At 44.7% G+C, this 20,345-nt stretch overlaps 1 protein-coding gene across 3 annotated transcripts; it reads left to right on the forward strand.

The window, feature by feature from the left end:
- Nucleotides 1-487: 487 nt before the first annotated feature.
- Nucleotides 488-20,345, forward strand: CRTAP (cartilage associated protein). 3 transcript variants are annotated; one of them, XR_014503830.1, is made up of 8 exons: nucleotides 531-1,179; nucleotides 2,799-2,948; nucleotides 4,845-5,016; nucleotides 7,778-7,906; nucleotides 8,420-8,565; nucleotides 9,774-9,857; nucleotides 15,505-17,399; nucleotides 18,574-20,345. XR_014503830.1 is itself a non-coding variant. In XM_083406964.1 (7 exons), the coding sequence occupies exons 1-7, from the start codon at nucleotides 664-666 to the stop codon at nucleotides 15,559-15,561; spliced, it is 1,254 nt and encodes a 417-aa protein (XP_083263090.1). In that variant the 5' UTR covers nucleotides 488-663; the 3' UTR covers nucleotides 15,562-20,345. The 3 variants fall into 3 exon arrangements, 1 of the variants encoding a protein (XP_083263090.1); XR_014503831.1 differs by having other exon boundaries at nucleotides 539-1,179; nucleotides 15,505-16,116; nucleotides 16,255-20,345; XM_083406964.1 differs by having other exon boundaries at nucleotides 488-1,179; nucleotides 15,505-20,345.

Consider the following 20,345-nt stretch of genomic DNA (forward strand, 5'->3'; position numbering starts at 1 on the left):
GAATGGCAGATTAACTTGATGGATTATGCCAAAACGGCAAAAATGACCTGAAAAAATCAGAAATCAGGAAGACCAAAAATTTCATAAGGAACATAGCTGTCAACTTTTCCCTTTTCTTGCAAGGAATCCAATTTGGAATAAGGGAATTTCCCTTTTAAAAAAAAGGAAAATGTTGACAGCTATAATAAGGAATGGGGGAGAGTTTATCATTTATCTTAAACACAACCATAAACAGCAAAAACCATGAGTAGGATTGGAATAGCACTTGTAGTTTAATGGTGAATTTTGGATAAAGCGGAGATGTAAAAGTTCCGGAGTGTTATAAAAGACGCGGGAGGAAATGATGTGCAAGAGACCCACGAAGGGGAGGAGGGAAGTCCAGAAGATTCCTTGGAATCTTGTTTTTAATGCTGTATGTTGGTTGGATATGTGATTGTGGAACTTTAATCTGAAAAACCAAATATACAGTATTGCCCTTCCCTGAGGAAGCGGCTTCCCCTCGCCCCTCGTCGCCGCCCCTCAGCCGGGCAGGAGGAGGAGACCTCTCTCTCCCCGCCTGGCCCCTCCGAATTGGTGAGAGAGAGGCGTCGCCATCTCCTCCTCTTCTTCGCCAATTTCCCCCTTCTTCTTGCGACGTGGTGTCCGGCGCCTTCAAGGAGGGAGATGTGGCGCCTCGTTTGCGCGCGGCGGCCGCCGCTTCTGCTTCTGGCGGCGCCGGCGCCGCTGCTGCTGCTCCTTTGCCTGCGCGCTCCGGGCTGCCGGGCGCAATTCGAGCGCTACAGCTTCCGCAGCTTCCCCCGCGACGAGCTGATGCCCTTGGAGTCCGCCTACCGCTACGGCCTGGACCAGTACGGCGCCGAGAAGTGGCCCGAGAGCGTCAGCTACCTCGAGGTCAGCCTGAGGCTGCACCGCTTGCTGAGGGACAGCGAGGCCTTCTGCCACGTCAACTGCAGCTCGGCCCGAGCCCGGGACTATGAGGCCGGCGGCGGCGGCGAGCCCGGGCGCTTCGAGGGCTTCGCGGAGCTGCGCTTCTTCGGCGACCTGCTGCGCCGCGCGCAGTGCCTCAAGCGCTGCAAGCAGGGCCTGCCGGCCTTCCGCCAGTCGCAGCCCAGCCGGGAGGTGCTGGCCGAGTTCCAGCAGCGGGAGCCCTACAAGTTCCTGCAATTCGCCTACTTCAAGGTAGCGCCTCCCCGCTTCTCGGAGCGAGGGGCCCGGGCGGTGGGAACCAGGGTGGACTCGATTGAAATCAAACCCATTTAAATCACGATTTTAAATCACGATTTAAATCACTAGTCGGTAAGACTTGATTTAACAGAAAGACACATTCCTGCTGGTATAATCTTAATATTTGCAACAACCAGAGGAAGGTTTTCATTTTGGGAAGGATAAATTTTCCTGGTCCATGGGGACACGACTAAACGACTAAACAACAACAAAATTTTCAGAGTCGTTTCTACAGTCACATCAAAAATTACTGATTTGGTTATACAGTGGTACCTCGGGTTACATACGCTTCAGGTTACAGATGCTTCAGGTTACAGACTCCGCTAACCCAGAAATAGTACCTCGGGTTAAGAACTTTGCTTCAGGATGAGAACAGAAATCGCACAGTGGCGGCAGCGGGAGGCCTCATTAGCTAAAGTGGTGCTTCAGGTTAAGAACAGTTTCAGGTTAAGAACGGACCTCCGGAACGAATTAAGTACTTAACCCAAGGTACCACTGTACTAGTTAGAAATACATAGACAGGTAATTATGAAATTATAGTGAGGTTTCATAAGTTAACAGTTTATATTTGGGCAACTTTTCTGCTGCACTTTATTGGAAAGTGAAAAATAATCATTTCCTTAATAATGATTTAAATGATTTATTTAACTAAAATAATAACATTATAGCATATGTATCCATGTTTGGTCAAACGGTTTTTTTTAAAAAAAAAACAAAATCTTAGACTGAGTTTTAGCACACATGAAAAACATAAAACAAATCCTTATTTCCTGATGAATAGCCTTTGGACTATCATGTAACTTAAATAGAAAACTATATTTAGAAAGGTTTTTCCTCCAAAAGCATTTTAATTTAAAAATCTGATTTAAATTTTTTAAAATCCGATTTAAATTTTTTAAAATCCGATTTTTGAGCACCCCGCAATTGGATCCCATAGGTTCAGGTTGGGGGGAGAGACTTCAGTCAGGAGATAGAAGCAAAACAGTGGCCAGTAGGCCTGATCTTTATTATTACAACAAGACTTCCCACTGCCACAAAGATGAAGCTCTGAACAATGGTTACATCAGTATTTTAAAGCTTCCCAAAATTTCCCATAAAGTTTCCTATAATACATTTCCAGAAGCATCATCAAGACATCATAGATATGTCGATAATGATTTTTATTAGTTTTAAATTACTTCTTCTCTTTGGCAATCATTCGTAGCCGAGTAAGATTGTCTTCCATAAACAAGGTTTTATCAGTGGGTCCATAAGTGACTGTAGAGGCCAATTCTGGATCCACACATCCTCCCACAGTAGGGACATAGGTTTCCGGGTGGGAGTTGATCACCCAAGTGTGCCTTCCCTCTAGGCACGTTTCGCCCTTTCATCCTGAGTTCAAGTGTCTTCAAAGCCCATGGCACCTTTTAATTTATTGAAAACTGTAGGGTCATTGACCCTTAGGAGTTGGCACCTAGGCTCGTGACATCAGTCTTCTGGAGAACAACGCCATGAAATCAAAGCTCTAGGAGAAAAGTTTATAAAATGTAAGTGATGGTTTCAGAAGTCTCTCTTTCTTGTTCCTTTTTGGCTAGGCAAACAACTTCCCAAAAGCCATTTCAGCAGCACACACATTTCTCCTGAAACATCCTGAAGATGAGATGATGAAAAGGAATATGGCATACTACAAAAGCATGCCTGATGCTGAGGACCATATTAAAGATTTGGAAATGAAATCATATGAGGTATGTTCCCCCCTCCTATTTATGTTCCTGAAGAGCTCTGTAAAAAGCAACAACCCAGAACCTGAGGTCTGTTTGTTCTCCTAATTTTACTTTACCTATAGTTTTCCGTTCTATTGCTGTGCCTCTTACAGCTCAGTCTTAACTATGCTTACCTGGAAATAAATCTTAAAGAATTCGGTGCTCAGCACTGTACCAATGTAAGGAGCGGGCTAGATTCTGTCATTGTTTATAGGGTCCCAATCATATTAGCCATTCCTCTGCTCCTTCTGCACAATATTCCTTTCTCTGCCCAATTTCTTAGTAGAACATCACTTCTTATCCACTGTTGCAGTGCTGTGCTAATGCAAGAGAACGTAGGCATTGCTCCAGTACGACTTTCAGATTGGATTGCACCCTTCCTTAATAAAGTATAGACAGCCTGTTTACAAATGTGCCACTTTTTGAGCTATCTCACAAAGACAAATGCTTTAGATACTCTATTTGCTCATGGAACTCTTTGCATTTATTGTGCATGACTACATATGGGCAGACCGAGGAAGCTCAAATATTTAACATTTTATTTGTGGGAGTATTGTATTCGTGGGAAAATAACTTAGAATCATGTACCTGTTTGGCAAAAGTAATAGTTTTGAACTGAAGTATCGAAAGCGCTTTTGAAATCTTGGGCGGAGTTGCAAGAGAGTCTGTTGGAAAGTGACTGCTGAAAAAAAGTTGTGGCAGAGTGAATAGGGAGATTGAAGAAAATGAGGGTTTGGGTTATTATATAGACTAGGGGCTGTCACTCCTACTTGCTTTGCTCAACAATCCTCTACCCAAATCCCCTTACAGCTCCTTCAAACCCCACATCTTGCCTATCCACTGCTGCCACCCCATTGCCAATCCCCATCCCCACACAGCTTGCCCATATTGCCTCATCCCTTCACAACTCACGCCAGTCCTAAGATCCTGCTGCCACTCACAGAGAAGAGGAGAATAAATAGGAGAGTAGAAGAAAGTCTTTCCTCCCTTTGCTCTGCACCACCACACACAGCCGGTGTGCTCTGTACCCTGGTCCTGCTGCTGACACGCCATTCAGGGCTAAACCATGGTTTGGCTTAGTGTTGCTCCAAACCCAAACTCATGGTTTGTTTCCCCCAGACAAAGTGTGAATGGTAAACCAGGAAGAAACTGTGGCAACAGCTCACGGTTTGTCTGGAGTGAGGCAAACCATGAGTCTGGGTTCAGACATAACATCAAGCCAAACCATAGCTTAGACCCATAGATTGTTTCAGCACCAGGCTCAGAAGAGGAGTGCAGCAGCCCCAGTCTTCTCTCTGGGAACCTGCAGCTTTGCTTGTTCACGCTAATCCATGGTCGACTTAGCATTATGTGTGAACTGGGTCACAGTGAATCAGAGAATGTATCTTCGAGGATGCAGCTGAAAAAGGACTCTGACTGGGTGGTGGCAATGCAACTAGGAAGAGGTGGCGCTGTGGTCTAAACCACAGAGCCTCTTGGGCTTGCTGATTGGAAGGTTGGTGGTTCAAATCGGCAAGCTCTGTCCCAGCTCCTGCCAACCTAGCAGTTCGAAAGCACACCAGTGTAAGTAGATAAATAGGTACCGCTGTGGCGGGAAGGTAAACAGCGTTTCCGTGCGCTCTGGCACGCACCACAGTGTCCCGTTGCGCCAGAAGCAGTTTAGTCATGCTGGCCACATGACCCGGCAAGTTGTCTATGGACAAATGCTGGCTCCCTCAGCCTGAAAGCGAGATGAGCGCCGCAACCCCATAGTCGCCTTCAGCTGGACTTAACCATCCAGGGCTGCTGTCCATTTTGACACAGCAATGCAGCCTTGAATCAAGTCAAATCAAACCTATGCTACTTCCTTACATCCCCCCCCCCCCCCGGTCTCCTCAGAATCTCTTTATCAGGGCAGTAAAGGCCTACAATGGAGAAAATTGGAGGACTTCCATCACAGACATGGAGCTGGCAATTCCTGATTTCTACAAAGCCTATGATGATTGCATAGCTGCCTGTGAAGGCTCCCGGGAGATCACGGATTTCAAAGAATTCTATCTGTCCATAGCAGGTAGGTGTTGAGCTGGGTGCCAGCATTTGGGAAGCGGTTCTTGAAGGATACCTTGGTCTCCTAAAATAATTTTACTTGACATGTGCTGCTTGTGGATTTCCTTTCTGATAATGCTAGCAAGACGTGTGTGTTTAAACAGTAAGAGATTGCTGTGGAATGAGGGAGCGAGAGAGAGAGAAAATTCATAACATAGGTGGTGTCAAATCCACATGCTCGTTTTCTAGGTGATCATATAGATGGGTAGATACGGGAAATAATAAACTATGGGGAAATGGATAGAATGTGTGTTTCAGAGTTAGAGTTACATTAAATCACCTTTCTGCATAATACATCATAATAAATATTCAATGCATCATCATGTTTTATTTTCTTTGATAGGTGTTCCCCTAACACATCCATATCTTGTTGCCCTGTGTCTTATTTGCTTCATCCTGACTATTCTGTAGATAAATAAATGTTGTGATGTCATGCAAGACTAGCAGATGACCACACAGCAAGTGGTTTAATGTTTGTAAATCTGAATTTAGTAAGCTTTTTCACCCAGGAAAATAATTTGGGAAATCAGTCCTTCCTTGACTGAAATCAGTAGCAAACCTTTCATTGTTTTCTGACCAATATAATTGAAATTATGCATTGTAATATATAATTATCTGCATCAAACTGAGGAACACAATGGCATTAAAGCAAGAAAGCCTTGTTACACAGCCCCTGGGAGCTAACTATTTCGTCTGGGGGTGCACCTCGGGCCCATGGGGCAATTTCTGCCCATCCAGGGTCTGATTTGGCCCCTGAGGCCATTTTCCCCAAACCACCCCACCCACCCACAAGCTGACATCCCAGGTTGACATCCTTTTGAGAACAGGATCATGCAGCCTAGGCAGCAAAATTTAATCCCTCTGTTCAACAGTAGACGAACAGAGTTAAAGCCATTTGCCTTCTCCTTTTAGTGGGGGGGGGGGGGGAGACTGCCACATTACTGCTGCCACTTGCCCACTTAAAGGAGAAGTGCAGCAAAAGTGCTATTTGAAGCAGCCACCCATTCTACTTTAAACATCAGAGTGGTGGGGGAGACTCCCACCCTCACTGCTGCCTGCTGGATAGCTTAAAGGAGGGGTAGGGAGGCTGCTTCAAAAGGTGATTTTGCAAAGCACTCCAAGACAGTCTCCAGATTCCCCTTGGGAGCGTGGGTACTGTCTTAAAGCTGCAAGGTGCTCTTTGAAGCCACCTACCCCATCCTTTAAATATTGCTCCACCCTGCCACTGCCTGCCTTCTCAGTCCCATGTTTAAATGGAAGAGGGATACACCCACCTGTCAAATTTGGCACCTCAGGCTGATCTAGACTGTGGAGCCCAAAATTTCCCAGCCCTGTTGTGGTATGTGCAAATGCAGATAAGTTTTGTTTTGTTTTTAAAGAAAGGCAGCTGCAGAGAGGATGGAAGATTGGATGAGAAAGTGATGATGGGTTTAATCCTTCCCCCAATATATTCTACCCCCATGGCTTTTCCCTTACAGTTCAATACATAGCCTAACCTTTGTGAAGAGGAGCCATATGAGGGTTGATACAGATGGTCAATCAGTAGACTGAGAAAGGCTTAAGCAGCCCCTGCCTACTTCGCCTGGAGATGACTTTCCTGTTTTAAAAAACAGAAACAGCAACCCTGAATGGACACTTTAGATAACATGTAGCTGCTTTTTAGGGACGTGAGTGGCGCTGTGGGTTAAACCACAGACCTTAGGACTTGCCAATCAGAAGGTTGGGGTTCGAATTCCCGCTATGGGGTGAGCTCCCGTTGCTCGGTCCCAGCTCCTGCCAACCTAGCAGTTCGAAAGCACGTCAAAATGCAAGTAGATAAATAGGTACCACTCCGGCGGGAAGGTAAACGGCATTTCCGTGCGCTGCTCTGGTACTCCAGAAGCGGCTTAGTCATGCTGGCCACATGACCTGGAAGCTGTATGCCGGTTCCCTCGGCCAAGAAAGCGAGATGAGCGCTGCAACCCCAGAGTTGGCCACAACTGGACCTAATGGTCAGGGGTCCCTTTACCTTTACCTAGCTGCTTCTTAGAATACTCTCTGTGGCTAAACAGAATGATAGCCTATTTTATCCTCCCACCCCAATTAGTAAACAAAGCCATGGAAAGCCAAGATGTTAATATCAGGATTTAGCAATAAATTAGCAATTACTGTAGGTGGCACTACAATCAAGTGAATTTTTTACTGGGAACAGTATGCAACTTTTTATTATAAAATAGTTCTCTGTTAGGGGTTTCTTCCTGCATGCCTGAAAAATGTATGCAAGAAGGCCAAGAAAGCGAGATGAGCGCTGCAACCCCAGAGTTGGCCACAACTGGACCTAATGGTCAGGGGTCCCTTTACCTTTACCTAGCTGCTTCTTAGAATACTCTCTGTGGCTAAACAGAATGATAGCCTATTTTATCCTCCCACCCCAATTAGTAAACAAAGCCATGGAAAGCCAAGATGTTAATATCAGGATTTAGCAATAAATTAGCAATTACTGTAGGTGGCACTACAATCAAGTGAATTTTTTACTGGGAACAGTATGCAACTTTTTATTATAAAATAGTTCTCTGTTAGGGGTTTCTTCCTGCATGCTGAAAAATGTATGCATTGATCTTGGAGCTAAAGTAGCAGAACACTTTTGAAATTCAGCGCACAGATTTCTACAGCAGGGCTGCCGGCTGCTAAACTGAATTAAAGAAACAACTGTGTAATGCTCAGAACGTCTGTGCATTCTTCTTCAGATCACTACATTGAAGTTCTGGAGTGCAAACTGAAGTGCGAAATTGATCTCACGCCAGTCGTAGGAGGCTATGTTGTGGAGAAATTTGTAGCGACTATGTATCACTACTTGCAGTTTGCCTATTATAAACGTAAGTAAGAGGTTTTACGCTCTCCTGAATTTGGGCTTGGTTCTATCTTTTAAAAAACATATATGCCCATTTCACTTATTTAAAACGTTTCTCTTCACTGGAGAAGAAAAGCTGTGCTAGCAAAGCTGTTTCTTAGCATCATTATAATATATTTAAAATAGGTGTCCATCATCTGCATAGGACCTTGAAAGTCCTCACCAAGTCCTGGCTTTGCTAATTATTTTTAGATTTGCAAAACTGGAAGCAGAAAGGCTCTTTTTCCCCATTTCTGGCACACATAATACACAAAGAATGGGAATTAACGCTTTCTGAGAAAATAGTTTACCACTATCTCTATCTGCATACTCAAGAAAGAAGGGAAAGGAAGACAAATCCTTACGTTCTGATTTTGAGGCTCGCCAAGCGTATAGATTTTATGAATTAAGAAATATTGCATGCTCAGATTGCAAGAAGCAGCAGCTGTTTCCTAACGGTCTCCTGAGAAGCTGACTCTTTTGTTTAATCTTCATTCAGTGAACGATGTGAAAAATGCCGCCTCGTGCGTTGTTAGCTACCTGCTCTTTGACCAGACGGACGGAGTGATGAAACAGAATCTAGTCTATTATCAGTACCATAAAGACAAATGGGGACTCACAGATGAAGACTTCCAGCCTAGACCTGTAAGTTGAATTGTTGAACCGGTCGCAGTCGGTGCATTCAGCCTTGCAGCCTTTTCGATAGATATTCTTCTACATGTTCAGCCTTTACACTTGCCATGGGAGCTGTGCCATTGGCTTTATGAGGAGCAACCAACCTTCCTTCAGACTTTGAAGCTGTGCGGGTGGGTGGGGTCTGTCCCAAGAGTTGCGTGAGAATGCCTTCCAGCTTCATGGTTGATCAAATCGCTTCTGTAGCTGCTCAAGAGGCAAGGGTGCCCAACATGCTCCCTGCCAGCTTTCTTAGAGAAGGGGCTGGTGAGGAGCTTCCTTGACTGCTTGAAATTGAGGTGCCTTGGAGTATCCAAGCCACCAAGCTCCCTGCTGGCTTTTCCTGTAGAAAAGGCCAGCAAAACGCTGTCTTGCTGAAAAGAGGTACAGTCATACCTCAGGTTACAGACACTTCTGGTTGCGCGTTTTCAGGTTGCGCACCGCGCCAAACCCAGAAGTACAGTGGTACCTCGGGTTACAAACACTTCAGGTTACAGACTCTGCTAACCCAGAAATAGTACCTCGGGTTAAGAACTTTGCTTCAGGATGAGAACAGAAATCATGCAGCAATGGCGCGGCAGCAGTGGGAGGCCCCATTAGCTAAAGTGGTACCTCAGGTTAAGAACAGTTTCAGGTTAAGAACGGACCTCCGGAACAGATTAAGTTCTTAACCCGAGGTACCACTGTACCGGAACGGGTTACTTCTGGGTTTTGGCGCTCACACATGTGCAGAAGCACTAAATCGCGACCCACACGTGTGCTAATGCAGCGCTGCGGGTTGCGAACGCTGTGGGTTGTGAACATGCCTCCGGCAACGGATCATGTTCGCAGCCCGAGCGTCCACTGTAAAGGCTTCTTCGGGGAGAGGGGAAACCAGGCTAGCCCCAAATTGTAGAGCCTTCTCTGGGATAGTCATCGAGGGATATGTGCTGGGAAAAGATAGCTCAGTTGGTAGAGCATGAAATTCTTATTCCCAGAGTCGTGGGTTCAAGCCCCACGTTGGGCAAAAAGATTCCTGGGGGTTGGACTAGATGACCCTCGTGGTCCCTTCCAACTCTTACGGTTCTATGACTCTGTAAGAAACGTTTCTTCCATGCAATGCATGAGGCTGTGCTAAAAAGGAGCTTTTAGGCACTGTTCTGCTGTTAATGTGACATGGAATTTCGCCCTTCTTTTTCTAGGAAGCTGTTCGGTATTACAACATAACAACACTTCAGAGGGAAATGTATGAATTTGCTAAAGAGCACGTGATGGATGATGATGAAGTAAGTTGAGTAGCGCAATACCATTTTCTTAAGTAAAAGTTAATGGCGGCTTAAGGATATTTCAGGCCAGTTGTAATGTGATAGTAGGGTTGTCTTTTTTTTTAGTTTGTTTTGCTTTCAAATAACAACAACAACAACAATTTTTATTTATACCCCACCCTCCCCGGCCAGAGCTGGGCTCAGGGCGGCTAACACCAGTAAAATTACAGTAAAAACATAATAGGGGGGGGGGGACAAACCAATTTAAAATACAGGTTAAAATGCAATTTAAAATGCAGTCTCATTTTAAAAGTAGCCCATAGATCAAGACCATAAGGGGAGGGAAACATAAGGGTCAGACTGAGTCCAAACCAAAGGCCAGGCGGAACAGCGCTGTCTTGCAGGCCCTGTGGAAAGATGTCAAGTCCCGCAGGGCCCTAGTCTCTTGTGACAGAGTGTTCCACCAAGTCGGGGCCAGTACTGAAAAGGCCCTGGCCCTAGTTGAGACCAATCTAAGCACCTTGCGACCTGGGACCTGACAAAAGCAGCCTGACATGCAGAAATTAAGCGTGTGACGCTTTTGTCATATCTCCAAATAAGGAAAAAATCCCCTGTGCCTGGCTGGCTTATGAACAACTGGTTATAGGCTTGGCAGACTCCCCTCCCCACCTGAGTTATCCAGGCATACTAGCAGAGGAGGAAATGTCTCTGTTGCCGTGGCAATGGAACCAGACTCCCTGTCATCTAATTCTCCCTCTCCATTAGCCTCCTCAGTGGCTCTGCCGATGAGATGAATCAGCAAGGACAGTTTCGGTCTATAGGGCCATGTTTGCAGCATCTCATGGCATGCCAGGGGGCCCTACCTTAACTGGTTCTCAGCATTCCTATAAGGGATCCCTGTGAGACACGGACTTTCATCTTTGTTTCAGTAGCACTCGCTTCACTAAAAAGCTAGCGCAGTTGTCATTTAGCTAAAATTGTGCATTCGTCCTGATTTGCATAGTATCTTTGGCATTTTGGGGAGTAGGTGGAAGCAATCAGAGTTTCAGGTTTGGTGTAAGAAAAGCAATTTCCACATGCCACTCAGGTTGACAACGGAGTGTGGGGTTTTTCACCAGCTTGGTAGCAATGCCTGTGAGAAGAGTAACTGAGGCATAGTCTAGGCCAGGGGACAGCAAACTTTTCCAGCAGGGGGCTGGTCCACTGTCCCTCAAATCTTATGGGGGGCCGGACTATATTTTGAAAAAATAATAATGAATATACTCCTATGCCCCATAAATAACCCAGAGATGCAGTTTAAATAAAAGGATACATTCTACTCATGTGAAAACATGCTGATTCCCGGATCATCCGCAGGCCGAATTTAAAAGGCAATTGGGCCAGATCTGGCCCCCGGGCCTCAGTTTGCCTACCCATGATCTAGGCTCATAAATACCACTCACCTGGTTGTGTTTGAACAATTCTAACCCACCCCAGGGCCAGCCTGGAGTGGCATAGCCGCTACTGCAGTTGAAGCCCTGCTGCCCAGGTAGAAGATGCAGTGGTGCCGGGGGGGGGGGGCGTAGATAGCTGGCCCATTTCTGCTCCCAGAATTTGTCAATTCAGGGCCATACAACAACTACCACCAGCAAGAGAATTACTGTCAGCAGACACTCTCTTCACCATCACCACACACATCAGTGATGTGCATCCACTCTCTGTGAATAGGCACCTGCACATCATCCTGCACATCGTCGTTGTCCCCCCATCAGCCATCTACATTGGGAACAGGCCTAGTATTTTTTGCTCCAGGGTACTTTCTGTAATGGCACACTTAGAGTGTCCAGAACCAATGCTGTCCACCGCCTCATGCCGAAGATTAACTAACCAGTGTCCTTTTGGTTTGTAATGTGTGTTCTTCCCTTTGTGTTCCTGCACTGTTACCTGCACAGTGTAGCATTGAGGCTACTCTGAGTGGGGTGAAACGACTTTGTGATTGACATAAATGGCTGGCCAATCGGCACCAAGCAAATTTGGCTTTGCTGTTTTTCTGCAGTCGATACTTGTGAAGTATTTGCTGGCTCGTTGCAAATTACTTACTCGGTTTCCATTCTGCATTCCCGAGAGAGGGGTGGTGTTGCGTCATCATGAAAGTGCTAATGGGGAAATGATGGCAAATTCTCATCCTTTAATGAGGGAGTGTGATTGATTCTACTACCATATCAATGAATCAAAAGTAGCATTTTAATCTAGATGGTATCTGTGGACCAGAATATACAGGGTGAGTCTTTTAAAAGAGGCCCCGTGGAACATGTGTACAGTGGTTACATACGCTTCAGGTTACAGACTCTGCTAACCCAGAAATAGTACCTCGGGTTAAGACGTTTGCTTCAGGATGAGAACAGAAACTGTGCTCCGGCGGCTCAGCGGCAGTAGGAGGCCCCATTAGCTAAAGTGGTGCTTCAGGTTAAGAACAGTTTCAGGTTAAGAACGGACCTCCGGAACAAATTAAGTACTTAACCTGAGGTACCACTGTACTCTGTATCCACAGGGCCTCTTTTAAAGTACTCACCCTGTATATCTATGAAAATATATGGAGCAGAGAAACTGTTTTACAAAGCAACAGATCCCAACTAAATACAGTATTTTTGTTGGAAAACTTTTAATTTCTGAAGGCAGGACTAGACCTTACGCTTGACACAGGCCTGCCCTGGAATTCAGGACCTCCTCTCCATAAAGTTTTGGCAGAATTGCCTATGTTTTTACATTGTCCCATAATGCGTTTCCCTGCTTCCGTATATTAATAGCTGCTGCAGTCAAGAAAATATGACGAAATGACACAGGTAACTGTACTTAAAGGTTACAGGGAAAAGAGGAAAAACAGGGTTGTCTAGCAGTGCTTGCATTTGCTGGAGAACAAAGACTCAAAGGAGGATTCTTTCGAAAGGCGTTAATGTTTAGATTGCTATGAAAGATATGCAAATCATGTGCACTGCAGGCAATACACATACTCATTCCAAGTACAACTACAGCAAAGGCAGGTGATCAAACTCCCAATGCTTTAGACATGGATCCGACTGACACACACCCTTGTTATTCTATATATAGTAAAGCTGGCAGGGCCAGAGAGGCAGAGCTATTCCCAATGTCTGGTGACGCCAGGTTAGGTGGCAGAGCTAGGGAGTGGGAGGCAGGGCTTGTGGCTCTCGTTGCAGAGACAGGTGGAGCGAGAGAGGTCCCCCCACTCAGAATCCTCACTATCAAGCTGCCCCGCATTTCGGGTCCTCAGCAAACCCTCCTATCTGTATCATCCTGATTTGTCCAGCTCACAACAAGTGATATCCCAGTGTCAATGAGTTGTTCTGCTCTGATTTTTTACATTAGTGCTTACATTGCTAATAATGTAGCGACCCGGTTATTGGTTCGACTGGAACACTGGTTCCCCTGATCAGTCGCACCAGGAAAAACTGCATTACAGGTACAGAATTGCAAGAGCATCTTATGAGAAATTCCTGTAGAATTCCTAAAGTCGTGCAAAAAAACAAGCGATTGTTTTTACCTTTGCACATGCTTCCGTGCTGGGAGGAAAAACAAATCAAAAGTTGCCGAATGAGAATGTGAGTGCTTATTTTCACTAGTTTGAAAAAAGCTTCATTATTTTCACAGTAATCTCTCCTTCCACAAATATTTATGCGTGCCTGCAGCGTTGGAAGGCCGCTTCTGTTACGGCAAAGGCTTAGTTTTGGTAAATAATACTTGGCGATGAGAATATTTATTGACCTAACTTCTTAAACGGTTTCAAGTTAGGTAAAGGTACCCCTGCCCGTACGGGCCAGTCTTGACAGACTCTAGGGTTGTGCGCTCATCTCACTCTAGAGGCCGGGAGCCAGCGCTGTCTGCAGACACTTCCGGGTCACATGGCCAGCGTGACGAAGCTGCTCCGGCGAACTGGCCCCAGAGCAGCACACGGAAACGCCGTTTACCTTCCCGCTATAAAGCGGTACCTATTTATCTACTTGCACTTAAGGGTGCTTTCGAACTGCTAGGTGGGCAGGAGCTGGGACCGAACGACGGGAGCTCACTCCGCCGCGGGGATTTGAACCACCGACCATGCGATCGGCAAGTCCTAGGCGCTGAGGTTTTACCCACAGCACCACTCGCGTCAAGTTAGCTGAACGCAAAGCAAACAGTTGTCCTTCCAGAAGCTGTTGAAACCACTTTGCACTTTTACCGAAGGGCCAACGAGCTTGTGGTGAAAGGAGGAATAGCGGCATGTCATCCCATCCATCTTATTGTGATACTGATCATACGTATTTCATTCAGCCATGTGATTGTATGGTTTTTACTTTATAAACTGCTTAGAGATATTTTTTTATGAAGTGGCCTATAAATTGAATGAATGAATGAACATTTTATCTATTAGACTGTTAGCTGCCCTTTACCAGGGTGGGTTACAGCTATAGCATATTCAATTATAAAACAAACAAAACAGCTACAAGCATAAAACAAAAAAAGTGTTAAGACAATTAAAAACAGGTCCAGATAAGCAACAATTAAAAGCAATTGCAGGTATAAAATAAACCAAAATGTGAAAACTTATATCTATGTGTCTGTCTATATTACAGATGCAAATATTGCCCTTTTTGCTCACTCTTGGCATTGCAGTGATTCCAATGAGAAGCCGGGATAATCCTGTGTTTTGTGTCTGCGGCTTCCAGGAATTAGCTGCAATTCTGTTTACACTCCCTTTTCACAAGGCCTAGACGTCCACTCGAGTAGCATTTCACTGCCTTCAAAGCTTTGGCGCCATCTAGTGGTTCCACTGCATTCTGGGATGACGTCTGTGCGGACTCCCCCTTAGTGATGCAGCTCGCACTACGGCGATCCACTTCATTCAACATCGCAGCAGTAACATGCGCTACTGTTAGCTGAGCAGTAGGCAAAACAGCAAGCTGGCTGGCAATCGCTTCCCAACTTGAACCCAAAGAATGTAGAATCGTGAAAGAATACACAGCCTCTGGAAAGGTGATGCCTCTTTGTTGCAGCTCATGCCTGAGATTCTGCATCTCCTTCAGATGAGCACGCACACCTGCACCTTCAACAAGTGCCATATCATGCAACTTGGCATAAAAGAACAAAGAAGTAAAAGGGCATATCCATTGCAATGACCAGCTGTCAGTCACACCATCTTGAAAGTTATTTTATTGCCGTATTTTTCGCTCTATAAGACGCACCAGACCACAAGATGCGCCTAGTTTTTGGAGGAGGAAAACAAGAAAAAAAATATTCTGAATCTCAGGAGCCAGAACAGCAAGAGGGATCACTGCGCAGTGAAAGCAGCAATCCCTCTTGCTGTTCTGGCTTCTGGGATAGCTGCACAGCCTGCATTCGCTCCATAAGACGCACACACATTTCCCCTTACTTTTTAGGAGGGGAAAAGTGAGTCTTATAGAGCAAAAAATACGGTAATTTAAGTTATTTATTCATTCCTAAAGGTTGGGAAAGTACTATCCACTCGGGTCCATCACCAGAAGCAAGTGAGCTATTCATCAGGAGAAACTTCTATCCTGTTGAACTAGGCTTAGCTGGCTGCATTTTCAACTCTACCTGATACTTGTAAAAAAAGAAATTCTCCCTATAGGTTTGCACGGCACAGAATTAACCTATCCTCTGTTGTAATCTCTTCTAGGGTGAAGTGGTAGAATACCTTGATGAACTCTTGGAAGTGGATGGCGGAACACAGTGACTCTTAACAACTGAAAAGGCAAATGAGATTTAAGAAGTGACTGCTCACCCTTGTTCCTTCATATCTCCATGTGTCACCTTTACTCAGGAGTTTAAAAATACCTCAGATATTTCCTAAGCTTGCTCTTCTGCCACTTGCATCCTCCCGTGAGTTTTCCATCATGTTGTGCACCCCCATCCCCTTCATCTTTAACACGATTTAAAAAAAAATAATTGTTGCTATTTTTGAGCTATCACAAAGATCCCTTCTGTTCATTTAGCTCAGCAAACTCATCGCAGCTTGGATGAAGCACAAACGTTATTTTAATAGAATATAATCAAATAATATGAGAAATGAGTAGCATTGAAAGGATGCTATGTTGTTTTACATGTAGCATTTTTATTTTTTTATTCCAACAAATTGACACAGTGGACCACTTCATAACCTCAGTCAAACCATGGCTTTCCATAAACTAGGCACTCCTCAATCACCCCTCCACTGCTTCCATCACACAGCCTGAATTAGAACATACAGTGGTACCTCGGTTTAAGAACAGTCTGGTTTAAGAACGATTTGGTTTACAAACTCCGCAAAACCGGAAATAATGTCTTGGTTTGAGAACTTTACCTTGGTCTAAGAATGGAAACTGAATGGTGGAAGGGCACCAGCAGCGGGAGGCCTCATTAGGGAAAGCACGCCTTGGTTTAAGAACAGTCTCGGTTTAAGAACGGACTTCCGGAACCGATTAAGTTCATAAACCGAGGTACCACTGTAATATGGAATCCTGATACACACTCCCAGCTTCATAAACCATGGTTTGTGATAAACCATGAGAGCACCGCGGCTAGAGATTGAGATTAACCATGGTTTAGGAAGTCTCAAATCACCCTTCAGCTGAAAGCACGTACTTTGAAGTAGAAAAATCGACTTAGCGAGATCCCTGGAGAAAACAAGATTGTGACCGTACTGTGTTTAAACCAGGAGTGGCTAACCTTATTTATCCTGAGCAGTGAGTGTGACCAGAATGACAGAATGCATAGACATACTTGCAATATGTATGCATCTCACCCCTCACACGATGTACACTGCACCAAAACTCATTCTCCTCCCCGCTTGGGAACTAACAAACAAATCCCACGCTGGCCCTTTTTAGCTGCTGGAGATTAACATAGTTAGAACCAAGCTGTCTTTCATGGATCAAATGCACAGAAACACATCTGTCCTCATGGGTAAGAGTTGTTTGGACTCTATCGTAGCAGGAGCAATTTCCGTTAGGTTCTAGTCCTGCAAGCAATTGTTCACTTGCACGACTGGTCCGCCTTAATTATACCTGTCCATTTATTTGAATGGTGATTCTTGTTGAATAAGGAATGGAAATCAGTTATATCTATGGGACCAAATTCAGTACTCGGGTACACCAGAGCAAACAACGGGCTCAGGAGTAATTATCCTAGCAGGTTTCCCTACAGAAACAATTCCATTTATCTAAGTCCCCTCCCTAATGATGCTTCAGTGTGGAACATGTTACAGGCCTATGCTCGTAATTATTTTGGTGCAAACATTTATTTATTGTAATATTGTCTGTGGATTTACTTTATTTCTTTAACTACGTAGGAAATTCACCCAGCGTTGCTAATTAAAAAAAAACCCTAGCCCCTATTTCTCTGCCTTTAACTCCAGCTTGATGTAGAGGCGTTTTTAGGTGATAATGTTTATCTCCAAACTCTGAAAACATCACCTACTGATTTCTGCGGATCAAACTGCTATAAAAGGCACAGCAGCAAGGCCAGTCTTCTTTTCTGGCTGGTTGGCAAACCTAACAGTGCCTCCTAGTGGAAGCCTGGGTCCAGAGCTTTTTTGTATATATATCTAGGCCCATGTCCCCTCATTTTTCTAGTGCCATTATACAGTGGTACCTCGGGTTACCAACACTTCGGGTTACAAACTCCGCTAACCCAGAAGTAGTACCTCGGGTTAAGAACTTTACCTCAGGATGAGAACAGAAATCGCGCAGCAGTGGCAGCGGGAGGCCCCATTAGCTAAAGGGTTAAGAATGGTTACAGGTTAAGGACGGACCTCTGTAACGAATTAAGTTCGTCACCAGAGGTACCACGGTAGCTGCTTAGCTATTAACACTTTCATCAGAACCTCTCATGCCTAAGCAACATTTTGTTTTTTGTGCTTTGATATTTGAAATGCTTGTAGGGTGGCCAGAAACAAAGGAAGACTGGGATTCTGCACCTTTAATATTTGTGTAGAAGAGGAATTTTGGCAAGTATATGTGGAATGCTTTCCGCAAGGTGGCTTGCCTGGCACCATCATTTAGCTGCCCGGCAAGACTTTTCCTTTATAACCAGGCCTTTGGCCTTCAACTATCTGTGGCCTTTTGGAAGCAAGTGGGAGGTTTCTAATGCTATTTCTCCCCCCCCCCCCTTGGTTTTAATGTCGCTATGTGTGGGGGGAGTTCATTGGTGGATTGGCTGTAAGTCACTTTGGGTTGCCTTGGGCAACATAAAAGGACTAACAAATTTAATAATAATAAAAATTAAAAGGTGTAGCTTATCATACAAATATCACCTGCATAGATTTCCTCTCCTAATCTTGAGATAAATGGGATAGGAACTTTGTTCTCTATTGCGTCTGGCTATCCCAAATTTAGGGACACGGGTGGCGCTGTGGGTTAAACCACAGAGCCTAGGACTTGCCGATCAGAAAGTCGGCGGTTCAAATCCCTGTGACAGGGTGAGCTCCTGTTGCTCGGTCCCTGCTCCTGCCAACCTAGCAGTTCAAAAGCACGTCAAAGTGCAAGTAGATAAACAGGTAACACTCCGGCAGGAAGGTAAACGGCGTTTCCGTGTGCTGCTCTGGTTTGCCAGAAGCAGCTTAGTCATGCTGGCCACATGACCTGGAAGCTGTACACCTGCTCCCTCGGCCAATAAAGCGAGATGAGGGCTGCAACCCCAGAGTCGTCCATGGCTGGACCTAATGGTCAGGGGTCCCTTTACCTTTTTATCCCAAATTTATGTGCTAAAGAGGAAATGGAAAAGAAAAAGGAACCAAAAACCCAGCAAACAAGTTGCATTAGAGTACAACAATTTAACATATTTTTAATTGCCGCTGGTGAAATTATCACTTCGCTGTGCTTTATGGAATTCTCTGGTTAAGGAAACGCCAACTGTGCTTTTGTTAGAGTCTGTTTCTTAATTATTTGTTAAAATAAATCATTCCAAACAGAGGTTACCAAGGTGATGTAAGGCATAATAACGTAAGACAATCCACTAAAACAAATTTCCGTAGGCATTTAGAGTATAAAATGCCTGCCATATCTAAGGAGAAATAAAGCAATATCAAAGGCCCAGGAAGACCTGAATGAATGTTTTTACTTGCTGATGAAATATCAGTGCTCTTGGCACCTGTTCTGAAATACTACTCCACAAGATGAGTGCACCTAGAGCTGGAGATTGAGGGTGAAATGCAACTAAGTAATACACAGGGTGAACCCATTGAAATTAACAGATTCATTTACACCTATTGATTTCAGTGGGTCTGCTGTAAGTAGAACTAATATTGACAGTAGCCTTGAATGCAAGCTATCAGACATGTTAAGCTAGGCAGAAGTAATTCCCATTTCTCTGTGTGGCACTGTAGCATTAAGGGCTCAGCTCCCATTCCAGTAAAACATCATTTCTAGTTACTGCTCAAAGACACATTAATCTTGCTTAATCTGCTGAGGGCTCCCGCTAGAGTTTCCAACAGTTATTCTGGCCGAGGTTACTGCAGAATTCAACCAAAAAATTTCCTGATGTGTAAATACAATGATGGGGGAGAAGCTTCACCTGTTGGATATCTGCTCATTATATGCCAGTTAAAGATGAAAGATTTGCAGGGAGGAAACTGGTTTGTTAACTGCTAGCTTGCAGAAAGATGAAAGGGAAGAGCATGTAGTCTGCATGATATACAGTGGTACCTCGGTTTACATAGAGCCAGTCTGGTGTAGTGGTTAGGAGCGGTAGTCTCCTAATCTGGTGAACTGAGTTCGATTCCCCGCTCCTCCACATGCAGCTGCTGGGTGACCTTGGGCTAGTCACACTTCTCTGAAGTCTCTCAGCCCCACTCACCTCACAGAGTGTTTGTTGTGGGGGAGGAAGGGAAAGGAGAATGTTAGCCGCTTTGAGACTCCTTCGGGTAGTGATAAAGCGGGATATCAAATCCAAACTCTTCTGCTTCAGGTTACAGACTCCGCTAACTCAGAAATAGTGCTTCAGGTTAAGAACTTTGCTTCAGGATAAGAACAGAAATCGTGCTCCAGCGGCATGGCGGCAGTGGGAGGCCCCATTAGCTAAAGTGATGCTTCAGGTTAAGAACAGTTTCAGGTTAAGAACAGACCTCCGGAACGAATTAAGTACTTAACCAGAGGTACCACTGTAAATGAATTTAGTAATGAGGGGTGTTTAAGATCTTGTGACTCTTTGATCTCTAGCGGAAAAGTCACTGAGATTCCTAAATATTTTTACACTCTTCTTAATTTCGGTTTACCTTTCAAAATATTTGGTGTGTGGCTTTTCAGAAGATACGGTACTATGCCTGTTATTTTTTTATTATTATTAACCGGCTTTCTCTCATCCTGCTCTTTCATTTTATCTGCTATCTAGAGACTGTGAGTTGTTTAAAGTAGGAATGTTGTTTCATTTCATTTTAGTTTTGGTCCCTGTTCATTGTGAGATTGGTGCTGTATTTTGTGCCCGATTTTGATTCGGGCAACCCAAGTGCCGCTTCCTGAAACAATAAAGTGCCTTAAAGAATTA

Source organism: Podarcis tiliguerta (genome assembly GCF_965153285.1).
Source record: "Podarcis tiliguerta genome assembly, chromosome: 12".
Classification (NCBI taxonomy): Eukaryota; Metazoa; Chordata; class Lepidosauria; order Squamata; family Lacertidae; genus Podarcis; species Podarcis tiliguerta.